Source organism: Nomascus leucogenys, chromosome 19 (assembly GCF_006542625.1).
Source record: "Nomascus leucogenys isolate Asia chromosome 19, Asia_NLE_v1, whole genome shotgun sequence".
NCBI lineage: Eukaryota > Metazoa > Chordata > Mammalia > Primates > Hylobatidae > Nomascus > Nomascus leucogenys.
The window spans coordinates 50,344,859-50,367,819 of record NC_044399.1 but is presented as its reverse complement, the minus strand read 5'-3'; the positions used below and the strand labels follow the sequence as shown (position 1 = coordinate 50,367,819).

Below are 22,961 nucleotides of genomic sequence, written 5' to 3'. Positions count from 1 at the left end.
GAGAGGGCCATGTGTCTATGGTTCCTGGTGCCCCCACAGGCTCACCTGTGTGAAACTGCATCAGCCCATGCATGGCTACTTGCTGGCTCCTGGACCCATATTTGCACTTGTTTCTCCCCTTCTGTTGCCACATCACTTTCCCTGAGGCCTGACTTTGTGTGTGTCTTCTCTGTCTTCAGCTGCTCCATATTCATATTGTTCTTTTCTGTATTTTACACTTAATTGTGCATACACACACAGAATTGCGTTCATGGACAAGTTTTAGATTCTCTTTTCCTAACTTTATGATTGGACCATTTATTTCTATGTCTCTTAAAATGAAAAAAGATCTACTCAAAGTGACTTTTTTCCTTGTTTGAACCTCAGTTTTATTTCTCTCTCATAAAACATTGACCTTAGAAGGCAATTTCCCACTCATATTCTGTCCTATCATCACAGCTCCAAACTCTGTAACTCCAGGAAAGGAAATAAGATAAAAGGAAGGATGGTAGTCCCATTGTGTCTGAAAAATATGTCAAATATACAGCCCATGACCAGAGTGAAGGTCATCAATGTCCTTTGCCTTCACTATAACATCTAAATATTTGCACCGAGCTGCTTCAATTTGAAATTGTGCTCTCAAGAAAATTCATTTTGTTGATGCTGTCTTGCATTATGATAATAGAATCTTAGCAGATTGCTAGCACACTGTTTCTTGTGAATAGATAGAGATATTTAGAAAAAGTTTTCTGGGGTTCCAGAATTCACAGCCTGAAATTGACTCATACCCGATGAGGCCAGCCGAATGGAATCTTTGGCAGGTTATCCCTTCCCTTCAGAAGCACTTGAGTTAAATCCAAATTAATCTAACCACATAGCTACAGTGAGTGAAAACAAGGTACAGATACAAAAATGCTCCAATCAGTTAAAACAGTTAAATAAATACTCATTGAGGACCTCATGGGAGGCAGAACACTGGGCTTGGTGTGTGGTGTAGTGGTTAATAAAATGTGGTACATGCTTTAAAGGGTCTTAACATCTTACAGATATGACCAGTGCCAGTTTCAAAAAGACTCCCAAGTTTTGGAAGGTAATAAGAAGGAAACACACAACATACACACACACACACAGTCATCTGCCTTCAAGGAAAGAATCAATTAATAGACAGTCTTTCTACCAAACAATGAAAACCAAATTTAAGAAAAACCATACAGTAATATGCCAGCTCTAAATCCAAACTGAGAAATCAAGGACCTCAAAAAGCACATATACATATGGAACAACAGATGAGACAATTTTTTCTTATCCCTCCCTTCCCTCCTGAAAACTCAGTAGGACAGGAGGGATTTTCTTATTCCTCTGTTCTGGAACATCTGTCTACTTCTGAGAAATGGAACGAGCAGCAGGATCAAGAATCCTTTAGTGTTCTGTGTGCTCAAGTGCTTATCCTTCCGTGGTAGAGCTTTCCAAAGTTTGTCAACTCTTATCTCCAGAGCTACAGCCCATAACTCTGCAGTTTGAAGCCTTTAGGAGGGTGTTGGGGGGTGGGAGGATCACACAAGGGTCAGGGGCTGTCAACACAGGGCGCATCAACCCAACCCAACAAATATGTCAAAGCCAGAAACTTCCTGAGGGTGGCTTGGAACTGTCAGGGTCATGTTCAGAGCTCAGAAAGCACTTCTTTTTTTCTTCTTGGAGACAGTGTTAAGTTTTTTAGGCCATCAAATAATATTTCCTGTAGATCCATGTGCTTTTACCATTTGCTAGGCAATGAAGTTGCTTATATCATGCCTACTCAAGCTAACCAGTTTTAACTATCCCTGCATATGCATTTTCAAAAGGACTTTATCAAATTAAGAGTCTTATAATTGATTATCATGTCCGTCTGTTCTAAGATAGTGTCTCAGAGGAGATGGCACTTAACAGTTTGGGTTTTTGTTTTTATTTTTTAAGATAGGGCTGTTAGTAGACAAATTTCCGTAATTCAGTTGATTTTTGTTGTTGTTGTTCCCTTTAATTTGAATAATTTCTCCAGCTGCTTTTTGGGAGTAAATAAAATTAAGTTATATAATAAGTAAAATATGCATTAGCATAGCACAGATTTAAAACATTCCTGACTCTTGACATGCTATTATGGTAGCATTCTCTCTGGTTTTAAACACATGCAGAAAAAAATTTGGAAGTGTATTTGAAGCTCATCTTTCTCAACTAAGAAAAGAACATCTATTCTGTTGCCCTCTGTCACAGTAATTTTTGGCCCAAAAGAGCGAGTCAACTCATGACTAAAAAAGCCAGAGTCTATATTAAACTCTGATGTTTTTAAAACAATAATTGTAGGAATTCCATGTTATTATTGGACCTATCCCCAGATTGAAGAAAATATGTTTTCCTAGAAGTAAAGCCCTTGCCCATTGGAAATGAACTATCTCCCTAATAGAGTGTTTGATTTGTCAATAATTCACTTCAGATGCGTGCGTGCTGTGTTTCCTGTACTAGGGCCTTAGGCTTTTTGTATCTCACCATGAATTTGACCTAGTGTCTAGCCTTATTTTGTATTTGTCTTAGTCCCAAAAACAAGCAAGGCTCTCGCTCAGTGGCTTCCAGTTTAATCCGAGTGGTCATGGATATCATCAGACACTGTGTATGTGGCCCTCTGAGTCGGACTGAGAGGAGGTAACTTAACTGAATTCCATAAGCCTTTCAGTAAAGTTGAAAGTGGGATCTACGGCATGATAATATTGAAACTCAGAGGTCTCTCCCTACCCTTATTTGCTATGTCATCATCGTGGCACATGCAAACAGAACAGCTCTGCAAAAATGCTTTGTGAAATTACTTACATAGCTAATAAGCAAGTCTAAAATGTAAAAGCCCTACCTCTAATGAAAATACCAAAAGCAACCCAAATCACGGAATATATTTTACTCTTCATTTACACCTTTACATTGGATATGGATTATTGGGTTCCCCATCATTGTAGTTGCAACAGTTTGCAGATAATTCAGGGTTATATTTGGTAGACATTTAATCACTAATTAGAACCCAGGAGGTAGAGACAGCTGGTTTCTCTTGGCCTTGGTCAGTCTGTTGTGAATGTATTATACAGGCAAGTGCTTTGTAAATTATTCTTTCCTGACTTCGCTTTTGATTGAAAAGAAAGGAAGTTACATGTCATGGCTTTTATGATAATATGATCAGGGACTTTGATTTCCATAGCTAGATCATGAAGAGTTTTAATGATAATTCCTACGACATTAGATTGTGGATTCTTTGAGGGCAAGGACCCACCCTATGTGTTTCATTCTCATCAGTACCTAGCACGGGTAAATAATGAATGCTTTTAACTAAATTAGATAGACAATTAGTCTGCAGCAAAAGTCCTAGCATCAAAACCCCATAGTGTTCCTGGATTGTTCAGGGAGCAAATATTTTGAGCATTTGTCATGTGCCAGGCATTGGGCTGCCCAGCAGGAATAAAATATATGTCTAAGAGCATATATATTATAAAGGGAAGGCAAATATGTATAAGCCATTGTAGTTTAAAGCATTGTGTGCTTTGGAAGTAGAAGTGTGCAAGAAAACACAAAGTTCGCAAAGCAAAGACATGCTAATTCCCATTTGGAGAACGGTCAGATTTGACTTTTGAACTGAGTGTTTAGGAATGAGTCAGAGTTCACCAGATGGAGAAAGAGAGAAGGGCATTCTAGGCTGTTGTTGTTGATTTTTCGACTTGTAATGTGTCTTGCAGCTTAAAACATTAACATTAATCCCACTTACCTTTATGATTCAAGAAAAAGGGAATTCATGATAATATTGGGTTTTCTTGAGATAACCACTCCATTGCAAGACTACATTACTTGTTTAAGATGTTTTATTACTTTCCTGTTGCTTACAAGTAAAGATGCTTCTCAGTATGGTAGGCAAGGCCCCTTATTACTCAGCCCTGACCTCCCTCTCTGGCCATGACTCTTGCCAGTACCCCCGTAATAACCCCAGTCCTCCTCCCAGTACATAATGTACTTCTGGTGGGCTAACCTATTAGTTTAAACTAAACACACTGTGTTCTTTCTTGCCTTTGTAAATTTAGCGTGTTCTTTCCTCTATCTGGAATGCCTTCCCTCTGTGCCCACTCCCCAACATTTGATGGTCATTTCACAAACTGCCACTCACACCCTTCACCGCCACCACCACCACACACAAACACACACACGTGCAGCATCAGCTGTTTATCTTTGTGCCTCTAGTTAGAGAAGGCATCATGGAAGAAGTGATCGCCAGGAATGAACCGAGGTCTGTGAGGCATGATGGGGGGCTTCAGGGTAAAAGATGCAGAGCAGCTCTGACTTTTCTCTAGCTGCTCTCAACAGCTTGAGTATCAACACAGAGGAAGTCAAAGGGTTGAATCACAGTTTGCAATTGGTAGTTCTTGGGGCTGAATTTTACCCCAAGACATGTTTTCTTTAATGTGCCCCTTTTTTTCCATTTTTAAATTAGTCACTGATATTTAAAAACTGGCATACTTCACGTAAAAATCTGGCTTCTTTTGAGTACATGGAAGGTATGCCCTCATTGAGTTTACCCTTCAGCATGCAATGAGTAGTGATGCCCCGTTAGAGGTCACAGACCTTCTTGAGGTGTCTACAGCCCCCCTCTACTCTTTTAGGATTCCTGCCTGACTCCTGTAGACATTCAGGTTTGCCATCTCTGGGATTAAATAAGTTGGGTTTGGGAGACAGATACAGAAGGAGGATAAAGAGGCAGGAAAGGTAAAAGCGTTAGGAAGATGGTGGTTCAAGTGAAGCCCCATGGGTTTTGGGCTCCGTTGTTAACGCGGTGCAGTCAGTAGGAGGTTCAGGCTGCAGAGAAAAGGAAACGATCTAGGGAGTAGATGTCTCAGTGACTTTGAAGTGTCAGTGTGGTAGAGCATGGGCCAGGGAGAACTGGAAGGATGGACTGTTGTGATCAGCAGATAGGATGTGTGACTTCAGAGAGTTCAGAGAGCTGTGGCCGCAGGACTGAGTCACCGAAGTAGAGGGGGTAGCAAGGGGCACTGGGTTCCAAAAGATCAAGTGAGGCCAGAGTGTTGAAAATACTTTGTCCACATAGACTCTCAAGCCTCTCGAATTATAATCATATAAAACAGCTAACAGGTGTCGTGTGCTTCTGTGTTCCAGGCACTATCCTGGTTATTTTTCATCAGTTCATTTAATCCACATAGCAGTCATATGACATGTGGGTACTTTAATCATCCCCACTGTACATAGGCTAACAATTGAGGCTTAGAGAAATTACTTAACTTACTCAAGGTCACATAGTTCCAAGTGGCCAGAACTTGAACCTAAGACTGTGTTGTTGTCAAAGTGCATTCCCCAAACCTCTGCCCCCTAAAGCGTTGGATAGGAGACAGAGTCACAGGAAGGGAAGGTTTGCATGAGAGAGGAAAGCAACCATGTGGAAGTAGCCAGTGGTCAACTTGGAGAATGTTGACGTCCCTTCAATCCCAGGTGAATAAGTGAGTAGGATGTGGGGATTGTCCGTCTCACTGGAGATGGCTATAAGGAAATAGAATCTTTAGGGGAGAGCCAGGTAAATGTTAGAAACAAATTTGAGTGGTGCATTGTGTGATATGTTCAGAGGATGGGGGAGTTTGTCTGCAGAGGAAAGTTTGGAGAAAGCAGAGGAATCAGTTGGAAGGGATGAGTCCCAGAGCAGTGCTCTCTGGGGATGTGCATTCCTTGGAGGATGAGAGACAATACAGTCTTTCACTTTGCACTGATGACAAGGATGAGAGGCTGGGAATTGACTGCCCAAAGGAATCCAAGTGGAAGCATGCTTAAAGTCATCTGTTTCAGCACTAGCTCAGGCCACAGATGGCTCTGGCGGCCTGAAGGAGTGTTAGCAGCCAGGCAGTGGAGGCTTTGCTCAGATTTTCAAGTAGAAGGTTAGTCCAGACATCGTTGGTGGTGGTTCTTTGTGTGCTCTGGGGAGAAGATTTAATAGTCAGCCTCCCATTGTGTTCTCATTTGTGGTTATATATACAAAGCTTCCCTAAACTAAATTCCGTAAACTTAGGGCCAGAACCCTGTGTATCCCCAGCCGCAATCCAGCTTAGTACCTGCTGCGTGTACACACTCGGTAAACAGCTACAAAATCATTACGTGTTCATAAACAAGCTGATTCGTTGTTCCAAAGCATCTATTTTCTGAGGCAGTTGGAAATTCAGCTCTGAAGTGGGAATAACCTATGTTGCCAAACTAAAACTTATTCTCCACATCCCAGCCCAGTTCTCCTTTCCACAGCGTGATGTGCCAATTTCCCTTCCTACTTTTCCTAACTAGTCCTTCATGCAGCTCTCACCCCCATCCCATCTTACTCTCTAAAGCCATCCTACCAGCCATGAAAGCAGATGCCATTGTCTTCCCCTAGACCTACGGAAGTGAAGGCAGGGAGCCTTCCGTTCCTGGGACTTGGCCAGCTCTCGATATGTGATATCGGATTGTTGAGCTGGACTGAGTGGCCCAGGATTTCTGCCAGATCCCAGCTGTAACATTTCAACAGGGGCACGGGCCCTGCGATTACTTTCAGCTGTGTTTCTGCTGGCGCACCCCCCCGCCCCCCACCCCTCACCCCGCCACCCACCGCTCACCCCGCCACCCACCGCTGGGGTTGAGTCCCTTCAAAACTGACCCTGATTTTTTTTTTTTTTTTTTTTAGCCAGTCACATCAAGGTAGTAATTTGTGAAAGATGCCATTGTTTTCTCCCCACCACACCTACTTTGTGTGGGGCAGAGTCCTAGAGGATAATTGTTAAATTCTTACAGGAATGACGTAGACTTACAACTTCTGTTCTCCTGCAGCTTATAACACTTTCCTTTCAACTTAGCACCTTAAGATAAGCTTCCGGAGCCACATGCCAGCCTCCAGGAGGAAGCTAGGAAGAGAAGAGCTTAATGACTGCTTTATTATTATTACCAATAGTAGGAAGGCAAAGGAATATTTTATTTTTATTTATTTATTTTATAATTTTTTATTTCCATAGGTTTTTGGGAAACAGGTGGTATTTGGTTACATGAGTAAGTTCTTCAGCGGTGATTTGTGAGATTTTGGGGCACCCATCACCTGAACAGTATACACTGAACCCAAACCTAATTGTCTTTAACTTATACCTTCCCTACATGGGAGCATGTCCTTTGATTCCTCCCCCCAGAAAAAAACAAAGCATAAAACAACAACAACAAAAGGCAGAGTGATTTTCTGGTGGTCTCCAAAGGGAAAGTGGTAAAGAAGGTGCAGTTTCTGCTCACTGTACACAGGGGAGGGATGGCTGTGGGGGGAGAGTGTGATCGCCCAGAGCAGGGCTGCACTTGCTGTGGCTACAGCACATTTGTCAGTGTTAGGGGGTGGAAATGCCAGGAAATCATGCAGGAATAAGCTTGAGACAGGGGAGAAAGGGTGAAGGAGGGTTAGTTATTCATACACAGAGAGTACTAAATCTCTTACGGTGAGACACGAGGAAAACTGTGAGCCTAAGGAACTTTCATAGGGAGGAGTGCTGTTTTCCATAAGAAGAGTTGGACCCTTGGGTAGGAAACCTGTTTCTTTTTGGATATTTTGTTTGCAGCCTTTAAAAAAAAAAAAACTTACACATTCCTGGAAAGAGTAAGAAATTTAATCAGTAGAAAGATAGCACATCGAATTTAATTAAAGTGGAAGCTACTTTTTATAGAATAGCACTGTGTTTTATATGTCATTATAATTTCCATTCCCGACAGGCTATTTCATTAATACACTGTGTAGAATCCTAGTAACACAAGGGCTTTGCCCTTTTTGTTCCTCATTTATCCTTGTTTCCTGACTAAAGGGAGACCTCCCACCCACCTGTAAGTATTAGTTTTTAATTTATAGACAGTGATGTCTCGACTTTTGAAGGCCTCAAGCACTCAGTTCCGGTGTGTAGTAAATCCAGTATTGGAAGAAATCTTTTCCAGAAGACCTCACTGACTTGTTTTCCTCTAGGATACGGGCAGAGGAAGATCAGAGTCTGCTGGGGAAGATGAGGAGAGTGATGGCTTGCTGCTTCCGAGCTGCCTGCTCTGCAGAAGGAGCTTACTATGTTAGGATAACATCAGCACCCACACCAGGAGGATACCTCTGGGGGGACGGGGCGGGGCAGAGGTTGAGGGGCACTCCTGTTCTTTGCTGAAAGGGCTGTGGGAGGGGCAAACAGGACTCCTAGTCCTGTGGCCTCCTCCAGGAATCTCCTATAGGTTACCTTCCTTTAAGGTTTCTCTGGTCATTGTAGTAAAACAAACTGTTGACCCTTCCACTTAGTTATGTAGGGTCTGAAACATGCCTAGTGGTAGGGAGACAACAGCATCTAGCATGTTGTTTCTTTTCCGGCCTTGCTTAGAGTTTTTTAGTAGGGAAAAAAAAAGTTATATAATTATTACGCCCCCATGAAAAACAAAACATCACCAGTGCAAAGGCCCTATCTTGAGCTGGGCCTGAAGGTTAAGGTGCTTGGAGAGGAGGAGGATCAGGGGAGTAAGGGACACAAGGTGACTGATGTTCCTGAAGGACAGGGTGCAGGTGAGTGAGAAGAGGATGAGCTGAGGTCAGTTTGCAGCAGTGACGGGAATGGGAATGGCAATGATAGAATCAAAGGATTTTATATTTAGAGAAAAGTTTATTATGATCCAACTGTCTCACTTTATGGATGAGAAAACAGTCTCCAAGAGTTTAAGTAGCTTGCTAGCAGTCACACATTTTTCTTCGTAGGGTGACAGTATTGGAGAAATTGGTAATATTTCTGTTCTTTTCTTCCCTCGTGGTATCTCTCACTTGTAAGCAATGGTATTCAGGCAGGAAGGAGTCTTTGTAAGTGATCAAAAACAAGTACTCGTAATCATTGTTCTCATTATAATGTTAAAACTAGTTATACTTGTTTTTTTGTTCAGTGGAAAGTACAAATTAAACTGTGACCACCCAGGCTGTGCACATCTAGGCACAAAGTTCTTGGAAAGTGGATTGCAGATTCCCATCAGCAGAATCTCCTGGAGAGCTTATTATATGGGCAGATTCTGGAGCCGCTCCCCAAACTTGCAGAAAAACAATGTTTGAGTGGGCGCCCTGGAATCTGCATTTTAAACACATTCCATAATCTTTCCTTCCACATACTAATTTTGAAAAGCACCATACCTATAAGCTTGCAGTCTAAAATGTATAAAAATAAAAAATATAAAACAATACATGCTCTAACCCCTGACTCAGTAGCTGTGAAAAAGTTTATTTCAGATTATTGGTTGGGTACCTTTATCATTTTTTTACTATTGTTTATAAGACAAGTAATACATGCCCCCTGCACTAGAGGAATTCACAGGAGAAACAGTCTGATTTTGATTTAGTATGATAGGCCGATGCACTTCGAGTTAGGTACCCTTATGTACTGTTGCAAGTCAGAGGAGGGAAAATTAATCCTGTTTGTTTTTTGACCAGAGAAGGTCTTTTAGGGTAGATGATCTTAAGGTTGTGGGGAATTCACCAGGAGCAAGGGAGAGGCAGGGATTTGAGGCTGGGTGGACATGAGCTGTGGCTGGAGTGATAAGGGGTTGGGGCAGGTGGTTCAGTGACGTCAGATCATCATTGTTGCTGGAGTGTAGGGTGTGTGCAGGAACCAGTAGAATATGGAAACTAGTAACAGGTAGAGGCAGACTTAGGAGCACCTTGCAAGCTATGCCCAGGAGCTCGGACTCTGACCTTCTGGTCTGCCTGGGATTGTCTGTGAAGTCCAGGAAGCAAAGGACATGAAGGGAAAGCATAAGTGTGTACTCACCGCTCTTCAGCCAGCAGAACCTCCTAAGGGGGTGAGTGCCCTCTAGGGGTTTCCGTGATTTCTGAGTTCCATTGTACTCAGGCACTTAGGTGCCCACTGAGCTTGAATCCATTACCTACTTGAGGAAAAAAAAAAAAAGACAGCTTAACCAAGTCTCACCTGGCTGCAGCTGTGGTTACATTATGCAAAAATTTATTAATGTGGTACCTCGATTGATCATTATATTAACTCTGAGGATTACATTAGAGGCTTTATTCTCCTGGTTACTTGCAAATACAGGTTGCATCTTCTTTGAAGTTAAAAAGCCCTTAGCCCACATATTGTATGATTCCATTTATATGAACTGTCCAGAATTGGCAAGTCCATAGAGACAGAACATAAATTATTGGTTGCTAAGGGCCGGGGATCAGGGGAAAGGGAGTGACTGCTAGTGAGTATAAGATTTCTTTTTGAGGTGATGAAAATGTTCTGAAATTAGGTACTAGTGATGGTTATACAACCTTGTGAGTATAAAACCACTGAATTGTGTACTTTAAAAGGGTGAATACTTATCATAAGTGAATTATATCTCAATAAAGCTGTTTTGTTTCATTTTTTAAAATCTTAGCACTTCTGCTCAAGGTGTCATGCAAATAGCTCTGCCTGGGGTGGCCTTTATGAGTTCACAGTATAGAAATCTCAGTGCTCTCCTCACTTTCTTTTGTGTTTTTGTGTTGTTGTGTTACTGTTATTCCTGTCTTGTTCATCTCCAGTTCACTTCCACTTGAGAAACATTTATATGACTAGACATGATAAGTACTAAAAGAGCTTATGTTAAGATGAGTCCTCAAGTTACCACAAAATAGAGAAAGAGGGTGCTGTAAGAAAAGTGTGGTGTGTGGGGAGTTCAGAGAAGAAGCTGTTATCTGAGGTTGGCCTAGAAAGACAACGGGGCATAAGGGCTGGATGAGGAATGTGCAGAGGCCATTAGGGCAGGCAGTGCAGAGACAGCAAAGTGGGGACTTATTTGGAGAAAAGAGCATGACCGTAGCACTGGAAAGTGAACGGAAATACTGGGAAACAGAATTGGAAAAGGAGTATATGGACTTCAGAGTGTTGAATGCTAGGCTAAGAAAGTGATACATAAAATGAGGAGTAATGGAAGATAAATTTTGACTGCGGAAGTTTGGGAACTGAGCCTTAGGATGGGTGTGGCATGGTTTGGGAGAGACAGAGACTTGGGCAGGGGGAGATTGGACTAGAACTGGAAATTGGGGAGAGGGCTTCAGAAATGAGGGGTAAGTGTTGAAATCAGCTCACTGCAGCGTTTCTCATGAAATGCTGTTTCCTCTGCCCCTTTTTTGTTCTCCTTTCCTTTGCTTGCTCCTTATCCAGAGATGGGGATAAAGGGAGGGAAAGATTAGGGAGGACAAAAAGAATTAAAATGAAGAGAAAGAATGTGGTGAGGACAGTACAGGTTGCATGCGTCAGTTCTTCTGTAGTTCAGCATTTCCTCTCCATGACTCAGTAGAGGAAAATCTAGTCTCTTCTAGTGGAAAACACAGAGAACAGGAAACCCTATTTAAAATCAGGTCACTTGACTAAGCTGTGTAACTCCTGTTCCCATCGGTGAAAGGGAAGAATACCTCCTGCAGTGTGTGTTAACCAGAGAATCTAGAATAATCTTACTGAAGAATTTTTTAAAATTACATGGGACTCATATCATTTGTAGATATAACAGACTTCCTGGGCAAATATGGGTCATGATGGGGTCCCCTTTTGTTACCTGACAGACTGAATGTAAACATACCTTCACTCACGTGAGTTGTATTATGTTGAACATAAGGAATTGCTGTTTGACCATTTCAAACTGCAAAACTGGCAGTTTCAGTAAGGTTTTAACCTAATAGATAGCTACCCAATAGATATCTGACCTAAGCTCAGACTTTCACCTTTTGTGGTTCTTTCATCAGCTCTTTCTTGATTAAGGTACTAATTTCAGGTTCAGGGGAAGCTGTGAAAAGTCAAAAGATGGCAACAGGTAGATCAGAAGGCTTTGCAGGGAAGGAAACAAGGAGACAGGAGCTGGGATCACACCAGCTAGCAAAACCAGGATCTTTATTATGCAGTCAGTTTAGTTGTAAAGATTCAGCATAAAACATTTTCCTTTCCTAGGTGGGTTAATAGGTAGTTGGATGCAGCTTCAGCTCTTCTATAGCCTGCTGGAGACAACTTGTAAGGGACTTTAACAAATAAAATAGGAATATTTAAATGTTAGGAAGACGTAATGCATATAATGTTTACTCTTTGGGTGACAGGTACACTAAAAGCTCACACTTCACCTCTATGCAATATATGTCAATAAAAAACTTGCACTTGGGCTCCTAAATGTGTTTTTTAAATTGTAAATTTTTTAAACAAATGTTGGGAAAATAGGTCAAACATAAAAGGGGAAAAAAGACTTAATGGCAGACTTAGTCATGGTGTTCAGTGTGGTGTGACTCCTAACAGCCTAGCAGAGAACCCAGCACATAAGTGCACATACATGTTCAGTAAAGGTTGTTCAAGTGTTGAAGGACAACATCTGAAGAGGTATTTTTTGGTTGACTATACACTCTGAGGTGTTTAGAATGATGCCCGGGAGCACATCTGTAGGCAAGAATGTGGGATCATAGACAATTTGTAAGAGAAAGTTAATCAGCTATTCTTGCGGGATGCTTTCATTGTAATCACATCTACACATTGGGGTCAGGGTGTGGCCTATCAGTACTCTAGCCCCATTCATCTATAAACTCCAGAGAGTTTTAAGTTGTACAGAGTGCCAAGTACAATAAATGTAAACAATATGATGTTACTGTTGTATCACAGCAGTATGATTATGTGCTTACCACTATAATGGCTAGGCATATAGGCATGAAAAAGTATGGGATGACCTTATCAGGCACTAAAAGCCCAGCTCACATTTACTCAGCACTAGAAAGTGGTTGTCCTGTAGGAATATAGCCTATGAATTGAGAGCTCCAAGCTCTGCTCACACAAAACAGGCAAACCTTTACTTGAAGCCACTGGTAGAAATACCATTATGGCAAAACCTGAATGACCTAACACCCTCTTCTCCCAGGAATCCAATAGAACCGTCACCCCACATGGAAGAATCCTCAGAGAGCCTGCCTTGGGGTGATAGTGGGGTGTTTAAAGCCACCTTTCCAGTGGCTTTAATAGTGTTTGATGCAAATCTTAACCTAAAATAATTTCTTTTCTAGTTCCATGGTTAACTATAAATGTAATTAAATCTCTGGGCCTGATTATTGAGGTATTTGTGGACTATAAGCGTATTTTAATTTATTAAAGATCCAAAGAACAATAAGTGAACAAACCAATTACTTAAATAAGAAGGGGGGACAAAAGCACAATTAATGAATGTGTTGATAGTTTTCCCTGCTGGGAACATTACCTCCCCTGATCTTGACCTCTACCGTAGGTAAATACCCACATACTTCCTGCCAGGATGTCTTTTTTTAGAATGCCTTCCTTTTACTCCTGTCAACCTGGGAACTCCCACCGTCATCCTCTCCACCCTCTGACCCATACATCTCTCCCCCCACTGTCATCGTCTCCACCCTCTGACCCATACATCTCTCCCCAGGGGAGTCCCAGGGCAGAAATCTAGCGGCTCTTTCCTCATCTTACATTCACATGCTGACACCCAGCTGCCCTAAGTTTCCTGTGTCCTGCCTCTCTTTCATTGTAGCAGATGCAACATTTTGTCTCCTCTTATTTCACCTGCCCATATTTGCCAGGCTTCTGTGTTTAGCAATTTTTGCAGCAGCATTGAAGTTAGGAGTGAGAGCCAGTACAGCCAGCTTGCAGCTCATGGAACACCCCATTCATGCGTGCAGAGAGATCAATGCTCAGGTGGTAGCTTAGGATCCAAAAAATTAAGACTTTCAGCTTCCAAGATAGCTGTAATAAAGTTCACTTACTACAGCTTAGGCCCTCTATAAAGAGCTCCTCAGTCTTCAGTCCGTTTCTTTTATTGTGCACAATCATAAATTAAATATTGCTCAAGATGAGAGCGGACTTAAGACAATCACACTGACAAGAAAATACTAAAAGCTAATAACTTAATCATTGAACCAGGAGTCAGAAAATCTCTGAAAAACACCTAAACATCAGTTGCAGCAAAGGAGCAACATGGGGCCATTTAGCACGGGAACACTCACTCTGTATTAGCCTGTGCAAGCATCGATTCACAGAAGAGCATAACAGACACATATGAAGATGTCCCTGAGTCAGCCAGAAAATGTTTGTTATGCTCAATACCAGTCTGGTTAAGTGAGAAATGAGATAATGCATTTTAGAAATATTTCTGTCAAAATGGTTAAAGTTAAAAATTGGGGTGTATATAAAGGAGACAAGCCTTAGTTATTTGAAAGCAAATTATGTTAGAACCCCTCCTGCCTTCCCATTTCCCAGTGACACCAGATAAAGGAGGCAGTGTCATATAGACCAGGTACTTTGCCACAGCCACTGCCACTGCCACTTTGTTTGTGGTCTCCCGACTTCTATGTTGTTGTTTATTCATGGGGTTTTCCTTCCCTTTTCTTTGGTTTCAGATGCGAGTGTCTCTCTGGCTTATGTGGTTTCCCCATGTGTGAGGTGGGATCCACTCCCCGCATAGTCTCTCGTGGCGATGGGACACCTGGAAAGTGCTGTGATGTCTTTGAATGTGTTAATGGTACGTGGGGTTTCTCTTGTTCTCAGAGAGTGTACATTTGTGCAGAAGAGGAGGAGGAGGGAGGGTTCAACTTAGCTGCTTCTGCCTTTTACAAAGCAGGGATTACCTTCAGGGACTTGCTGAAGGGCACTCAAAAAGGTTTGCTTAAGATCCACTGTGCAGTAAAGAAAATTAGGTTAGGAACTATCATTCCACCCATCAGAAAGAGGATTCTGGAAATGTAATAGCAGATTGCATGTAGCTGTCATACTCAGCTGTGTTACAGAATTTCTAAAACTTAGGGATTTCAGGAAAAGGATCCTGGAGCCTGTGATAGTTCTCCTGCTGTCACTCAGTAACTGGTCCCATGGCTGTCGGGAGGTGACCTGGCTAAAACTACATTGGGCCTGCCACACTTGGGAACAGGAAAGACATTGCTCATCTTGTTTAGCATTTTCCTACTTAGAACATCTTTGCACCTGATCTTAGCCAAAAGGCTGAGAGGTGGTGGAGAGGACATCTTTAATCAGTGGTTGGTCACTGATAGCAGCCTGCTTTAGGCTTGACCCATGTGGCCCTGAAAAAGGATTCTTGGGTCACAAGATTCCTTCTGACAGAATCTGCCTCTCTCTTTCACTTTATATTGGAAGATTTGGTGTTTGGTGGCTTGATGTTTATTGAGTTTAGGTGCTAGAAGGAAGGGGAACCTACAACATGCTTCTCTACCAGAATATTCATTAACAAAAAATAAAATAATGAAACTCAAACAAGTTACATGTCAATAACCATTCAGAGCATTATTTAGTCAATACTTGTATACACAGGAAGATGGAGATGGATTTGGAAAAATACAACAAAATTACACATAGAAATATTCATATCAAATACTTCCTGTAGGAATTCAGATGTCATAAGGTTTCCTGCCCTCCCAAGGCAAGAAAGGTTATGTTGCAGTTGAGTCCTATTTGGTTGCATTCTGTGATTTTTAGGCCCGTGGCCACATATTGTTTTTTAATATTTATTTTTGCTTTGAAGAAACACTTGCAGTATGGCTTTATGGTTAAGAAAGAACACAGACTAGAATTAATAACCTCAGTTTGAAAATTGGGTCCTCCACTCACTAGCTGTGTTAACTTTGAGGAAGCTTCTTGATTTCCCTGGGCTTCAGTTTCTACATCTGTAAAATGCACTGAATAACAGTAAATTAAATAAGGTATTATAGGTGAACTACCTTGAAGTTTGCCTCAGATGTAAATAATCTTTAGTATTCTTATTTTTTGAGATGGAATCTCGCTCTGTCGCCCAGGCTGGAGTGCAGTGGTGCGATCTCGGCTCACTGCAAGCTCCGCCTCCCGGGTTCACGCCATTCTCCTGCCTCAGCCTCCCAAGTAGCTGGGACTACAGGTGCCCGCCACCACACCTGGCTAATCTTTTTGTATTTTTAGTAGAGACGGGGTTTCACTGTGTTAACCAGGATGGTCTCGATCTCCTGACCTCGTGATCCACCCGCCTCGGCCTCCCAAAGTGCTGGGATTACAGGCGTGAGCCACCACACCCGGCCAATAATCTTCTGTGTGCACACTTTCTATTCACATCCAGAGGCACAGTTCTGGACATTGAGGGTGGGGGATAGAGATGGTAAGGTTGAGCTTCCTGACTTACAGACCTTATAAATACAAGCATACAGGAAAGGGGAACAGAAAAAGTTCTGTGCACTTAAATCACCTCTCGGTGCTTCTCCCCATTCCGGTCATTATTTAGCCAGTAATCACATCCATTAAACACAAGCAAATGGCCAAGCAGACCTTTTTTCTGGAGGTGCTACGGTTTAATTTATGATAGGTGAGATTCTGCGAATACTTGTACCACTGGAGACAGAAATAGTCACTGCTTCACTGGGTTCCCATCATCTCAGATATGCTTCATCCAGTGCTCATCACTTGGAAAATACTTATGCTCATGCCTGTCTCTCACTCCAAAATGTGAACTTGCTGGAGGACAGGAGTCTGTCACATTCATCCTTGTGTCTGTGGATGTTACCCTATTATCTGCCTCACAGAGGACACCCAGATTTTGTTGCATGAGCCAGTGAATGATCTAATTCGTATCATCTTAGTTCCCTCTTGAGGTGTCTGTTAAATGTCAGCCCATAAATGGGTTACTTTGTAGAAATCCTCCATCTACTTACTGCCCTACACTTTAATCTTAAGTCATTTGTCCCCTGAAGATATCATCTCTAGTAGAAAGATTTGCTGGTGTTTCCTATGGGTGAGGAACCGGAGTGCCCCTCTTCTCTCCTTGCTTCTTGGTTCTAGATACCCATGGGTCATGCCTTTCTTATCAGAACATTGACTTTATGTCTTGCTCCAGTCTGATGTGTCTCAAACTACTAATAGCCGCACCTCCACCTTAGCAACCTTGGGATCAGTCTGCAGGGCCTGTCCTCATTTATTGCCACTTATTATAGAGCCCTGACTTCTGGAATAGGATTTGCCATCTGTCATGAGAAGATGTTGAGTGGACAAAACACAGTCACTACCTCTCTGGTCATTGCTTCTTTCTTGCCACCATAAACTTGTTGAGTGATCTTTGCTTACTTCCTAATCCTGCGGAACTGTCTCTATTGATATATCAGTCATTCACCTGTAGAGGAGACTAGGAACTAATACTGCGAAGATTCATAATGGTACAGAATATTGTTAAGAACATTCTGTCTCAAAGCCTGCATTTTACTTCTTTTGACATATACATTCATACTCGTACACACACGTATATATTGGTAGATGAATGTGTTTGTGTATGTATATATAAATATACTTACCACCTAGTGTCCTGGAAAAATCTGTTGTTGTAAGGTCACCATTAGAAGGTATTACATGTCAAAGATTCATTATCATCACTTAGAAAAGCAGAGGTCTATTTTATATGTATAAAAACACTTGCTTATCCACAGAGGATTTGAGGAAACTTTACAGTGAGAACAGATTCCATAACATAGTGGTAAAATATTTATGAGAAAGAAGAATCACAGCCATAGCATTGTAAATAAAAGTTGAAAGTGAAAAATCAAACAGAAAGCACCCACAGGTATGTAGTCCATCAGTGCCTATGCAGTTGCAGGAGTTAAATGTTAAATTAGGCCCCCAGTTTTCTGGCCATCAAAGTGAAAAAGGAGATAGGGTCAAATACGCAACTCTTATTTTCAGAGAGAAAAAAGCCTGCTGGACAGGACGACTGTCTCTCTAATAGAGATTTTTCATATGGAAAGGAATGGATTCCATCCCACTGAATGATGAAGTTGATCATGTGCTTAATTGCGTTAACACCACAAATGCAGAAACTGGTTTCCTGGGGTTGTTCTCAATAAAAAGCAAAGGCAAAATATTAAAATACAACTCAATTCCAAAAGGTCAGATTCACACAGCTAGACCCTAGGTGCTTGGAACATTGTTTCTCAATTTTGCAAACTGCCCAACATGGTGAGGTAGATCCAAAGACCCCAGTTCAGGAGACTGGGTAGAATGTTAACATGACTGACCCCACATGCGGAAATGGATTATGCACTGCCGCTCTCACTTCCTGTGCTGCCATCCATATGATCCATATGCTTATGTTTTTTTAAGATCAACTTTAAAGTGAAAACATACAATTTTAAAATACGCAGAACTCGAAAACTCGTGAGTTTTGAAAACACTAGCCTGATGAGTAGATGGAGAGAGAGCATCCTCCATAAATATTACTTTGTTTTTGTAGTGATTTTATTTTGTTGTGGCGGAGGGATGGGAGAGTTGCAAACCAGTTCATGACACTTTGTAACTGCATTCTCTGACAAGCGCCGAAAGTAGAGCTTAGGAGGCTTTGGCTGAACAAGATCCTTGTTATTTAGAAACCAAAGGAACAGGTGGTGTGATTATGTTCCTTTTATGTGAACTTAGAAGTCATCAAAATCATCACCTAGAAATAGGACCTCCAAGCAGTGTTGTAACAGCTCTCCACCTTCGTCAAGAACCCGCTGTATGTCTGCTCCGGCCCACAAACAAATGTCCCATCAGCAGTCAGCTGGAGCTGGACGATGGCCGCTACTGTTAGATGGGTGTATGCTCTCCACTTAACACAGGACCCCCTACTGTCTTACACATGGCCCACCTCGTTCCTGGAGGCATTTGGGTTTGAAATCCTAGGTGTAGAACATGCAAGTGATTATTTGGTTTCTTAGATATGAGCATTTGTCCAACGTATGTACACAAACATCTAGATAAAATGGAATATCTTGGTTGGAATGTCGTAGCCAAAAGCTGACTCTGTCTGTATGACCTACTTATAAAATGTTCCCCAAGTGAGTAAATCAATTAGTCTATAGTATTGTTATTGGGTATAAGCCAGTTGAAACTACCAGAAATATTTTAGCCTTACGGTGTTTAATACTGAACCATTAGTTCTGATAGCATAGTTAGCAGGACCAGGTGTATATTGAGGCTAGCCCCCATTCACAGCTCTAAACAAGTCATCAGTACAAAAGAGGAAGAATACCCTTTTCCCAGTGGTGCCAAGAGTGGTGGGTGGATGGGGTGGGGATGGGAGCATTACTTGTGTATGGCACAACTAGCCAAAAGCAATTTCAGGGGGTTATGAAGTAAGTTCAGAGAAAGGGGATCTGAATACAACTTAGCCTGTGTTTTTAGCCTGTTTTGTGCCATTTGAAATAGTTCTGTTTTGGAGCACTGTCCCTGTAGCACTCTGCTTCTCACGGCAGTATTAAAATGCAGCACTAACAATGAGGAGCCTGGATGAAGGTCATGGTGCCCCCCCCCAGTAATTAGTTCCTGTTTTATTCAGACATATACGAAAGGCTAATAAAAACTGGAAGTAATCTTATGTTGGCCCTGACAGAATTTTCTGTAAGACAATAACATGTGAAATCACCATTTAAAGGGGAGCCATACCCAGCGTCAGCTTGCTCCTCATGTAAAATTTTGGCCTAGAAAATTCAGACCTGCAGCCTGTTAATTTTAAAAAAAAACACTGGTACAGAAAACATCGATTAAGAACCCACTGTCTATATAGCAATTATGCTCGTAATGTTTCTAAGGACATAATGTCTTCTACTGATAGAATAATGGAGATATTCTGGCACTTAGAGAGAAATTCTCCACTCAGTATGTGTTTATTGAGCACCCCTCGTGTTCCTGGGGCCTTGTTAAGCTAATTTTGTTAAAGAGTGATACAGATTGTTGTAATCCTTTATAAGGGTTGTTCTCCTTCCCTTTCCTGAAATAGGATATGCTTAGTGTCCTCCAGCGCGCGCGCGCGCGCGCACACACACACACACACACACACACACACACACACACACACACACACACACACACACTTCCCCCTTCTCCCTGTGGAATAAGCCAGTTGAAACTAGCAAAAGTATTTTTAGTCTTATAGTATTTAATACCGAGCCATTAATTATGAGAGTATAGTTAGCAAGACCAGATATTTATTGAGGCTAGTCCACATTCACAACTTTAAGAACATGTCATCAGTATAATCAATAAAGGGAAAACTTAAGGATTTAAAAACACACAGAACTCAAAAACTCCTGAGTTTTGAAAACACTAGCCTGGATGAATAGATGGAGAGAACATCTTCTATGAATATTCCTTCTCTTTTCACTTTGGTTTTAATTTGTTTTGGTGGAGGGATGGGACAAGCTGCATGTCGAAGCTGCAGAGAGTTATCTAGAAGATTTAGCTATGAAAAGTGATGAAGGTGGCTACACTAAACAACAGATATTCAGTGTAGAGGAAGCAGCCTTGTATGGAAAGAAGATGCCACCTGGGACTTCCATAACAAGAGAGAAGTCAATGCCTGGCTTCAAAGAATAGGCTGATTCTTATTAGGGGCTAATGCAGCTGATAACTTTAAGTTTAAGCCGGTGCTCATTTGCCATTCCAAAAACCCCACGGCTGTTAAGAATTATGCTAAATCTGCTCTGCCTGTGCTTTATAAATGGAACAACAAAGCCTAGATGACAGCATGGTTTGTTGATTATTTTAATCCCACCATTGAGACCTACTACTCAGAAAAAGAGATTTCTTCCAAAATATTACTGCTCATTGACAGTGCACCTGGTCTCCCAAGAGCTCTGATGGAGGTGTACAAGATTAGTGTTGTTTTCATGCCTGCTAACACAACATCCACTCTGCAGCCCATGGACCAAGAAGTCATTTCAACTTTCAAGTCTTGTTATTTAAGAAAAACATTTCATAAGATTAGCTGCTGTAGATAGTCATTCCTCTGATGGATCAGAACTAAATCAATTGAAAACCTTCTGCAAAGGATTCACTCACCATTCTAGATGCCATTAAGAACACAGGTGATTCAGGGAAGGTGTCAAAATATTAACATGGAGTTTGGAAGAAGTTGATTCCAACCCTCATGAATGACTTTGAGCTGAAGACCTCAGTGGAGGAAGTAACTGCAGATGTAGTAGAAGGAGCAAGTGAACTAGAATTAAATGTGGAAGCTGCAGAATGTGACTGAATTGCTGCAGTCTCATGATAAAACTTGAAAGGATGAGGAGTTTCTTCTTATGGATGAGCAAAGAAAGTAGTTTCTTTAGATAGAATCTACTCCTGGTGAGGATGCTGTGACGACATCTTCACCAGATAAAATGACAACCAGGGATTTAGACTATTACATAAATTTAGTTGATAAAGCAACGGCAGGGTTTTAGAGGATTGACTCCAGTTTTGAAACAAGTTCTACTGTAAGTAAAATGCTATCAAACAGCATCACATGCTACGAAGAAATCTTTCGTGAAAGGAAGTGTTAGTCAGTGTGGCAAACTTCATTATTGTGTTATTTAAAGAAATTGCCACAGCCACCCCAACCTTCAGCAACCACCATCCTTATCAGTCAGCAGCCATCAGCATCAAGGCAGTACCCTCCACCAGCAGAAAGAGTACTATTTACTGAAGGCTCAGATGATCGTTAGCAGTTTTTAGCAATAAATTATTTTAAATTAAGGAATGTACATTGTTTTTTAGACATAATGCTATTGTATACTTAATAGACTATAGCAGGGGTGTCCAATCTTTTGGCTTCCCTGAGCCACATTGGAAGAAGAATTGTCTTGGGCCACATGTAAAATACACTAACACTAATGATAGCTGATTAGCTTAAACACACACACATACACACACACACACACACACACACAATCTTACAATGTTTTAAGAAAGTTTGCATTCAAAGCCATCCTATGCCTCATGTGGCCCGCAGGCAGCAGGTTAGACAAGTTTGGACTACAGTACAGTGTAAACGTAACTTTTAAATGCATTGGGAAGCCAAAAAGTTTGTGTGACTTGCTTGAGCTGGTCTGGAACTGAACCCACAATATCTTTGAGGTGTGTCTATCACCGTCCACCAATCAGTGTAGTTTGGTAGGCAGTAGCATGTACTAACAGTCTATATTACAAAATTCTCTTTTAGGAGTTCTGAAATATATTCAAGAAGGAAGGGAAGATTCCAGAACTTAGAAACATAAAGTTTAATTTTGCAGATGCAAAACACATACAAAAATCACCAAAAAGGCACTTCTGTGCTTCATATTGGGAAGTACAAATTACACAGTAAATTATTTCTTCATAACACTTTTCTCTTCCACATCCACTTAAATCATCCTTTTGTAGAGATTGTGACAATCTCCACACTGTTCTGAGATTCACATCTACCCCTGATAGGTGAAGAAGTAATTGGTCATTGCTCCACAAAAACCACAGGTAGCCTTTTTATCATATACTTTTCTGAAGAGCCTCTATAAATCTCTCTGAACATCAAACAGATTTCATTGTGTTGTGGACTTTTTTCACCCTTAAAGATTGATTGTGTTTCCAGGCTGTGTTTTTAGGATTCTCCATCTTTCTCACTTCTACTCCCTTGATCCTTGTGCTTTTGCTAGTGAAACCTAAGTGCCACTGTTCTCTCGTCAGTCCCATCCCCTCCTGCTTAAGCTTCTGCCCACCCTACCATAAAAACAAGTCCACTTGAAGCAGCTTTATTCATAACCAGAACCTGCCCTCCACACTTCCTCAAATCATGCACCAGGGTTTGTGGCTTCACCCAGATGGGAGCTGTGGTTGATCAACTCAACCAAATAATTAATATTGATTCGTCTATTTTTCTTAGTTTCCATGGATGTTCATTTTGTTAGAGTACAGTATTTTGCCTCGCTCCACAGCCTGCAAATTTAATGTATAAAAGTACTCCGTTTTCTATACTTTTTGGAACTTATAGTCTAGCTGCACAGTTCCTTTCAATCCCAACTCAGATTAGTTTGTTAGCTAAAAGTATATAGAAGAATTCTGAGCCATGGTAAGATGATTCTTTTTTAACATTAATTTTCTGAAAAAATGTTGTATCCATGTAGCACTGAGGAAGGAGTTTAAACATTCACATGTACTACG

The 22,961-nt window shown here is 41.4% G+C and overlaps 1 protein-coding gene across 6 annotated transcripts in view; it reads left to right on the top strand.

The window, feature by feature from the left end:
* CRIM1 (cysteine rich transmembrane BMP regulator 1) overlaps positions 1-22,961 on the top strand; it is a 197,146-nt gene that overhangs the window by 95,856 nt on the left and 78,329 nt on the right. For 5 of the 6 annotated variants that reach the window (XM_030800639.1, XM_030800643.1, XM_030800640.1 and 2 more), the window contains one exon: positions 14,405-14,526. The exons of the other annotated variant lie outside the window; for it this stretch is intronic. In XM_030800639.1, the coding sequence (XP_030656499.1) occupies positions 14,405-14,526 (122 nt within the window). The remainder of the gene's footprint in view (positions 1-14,404; positions 14,527-22,961) is intronic. 6 annotated transcript variants of the gene reach the window in all.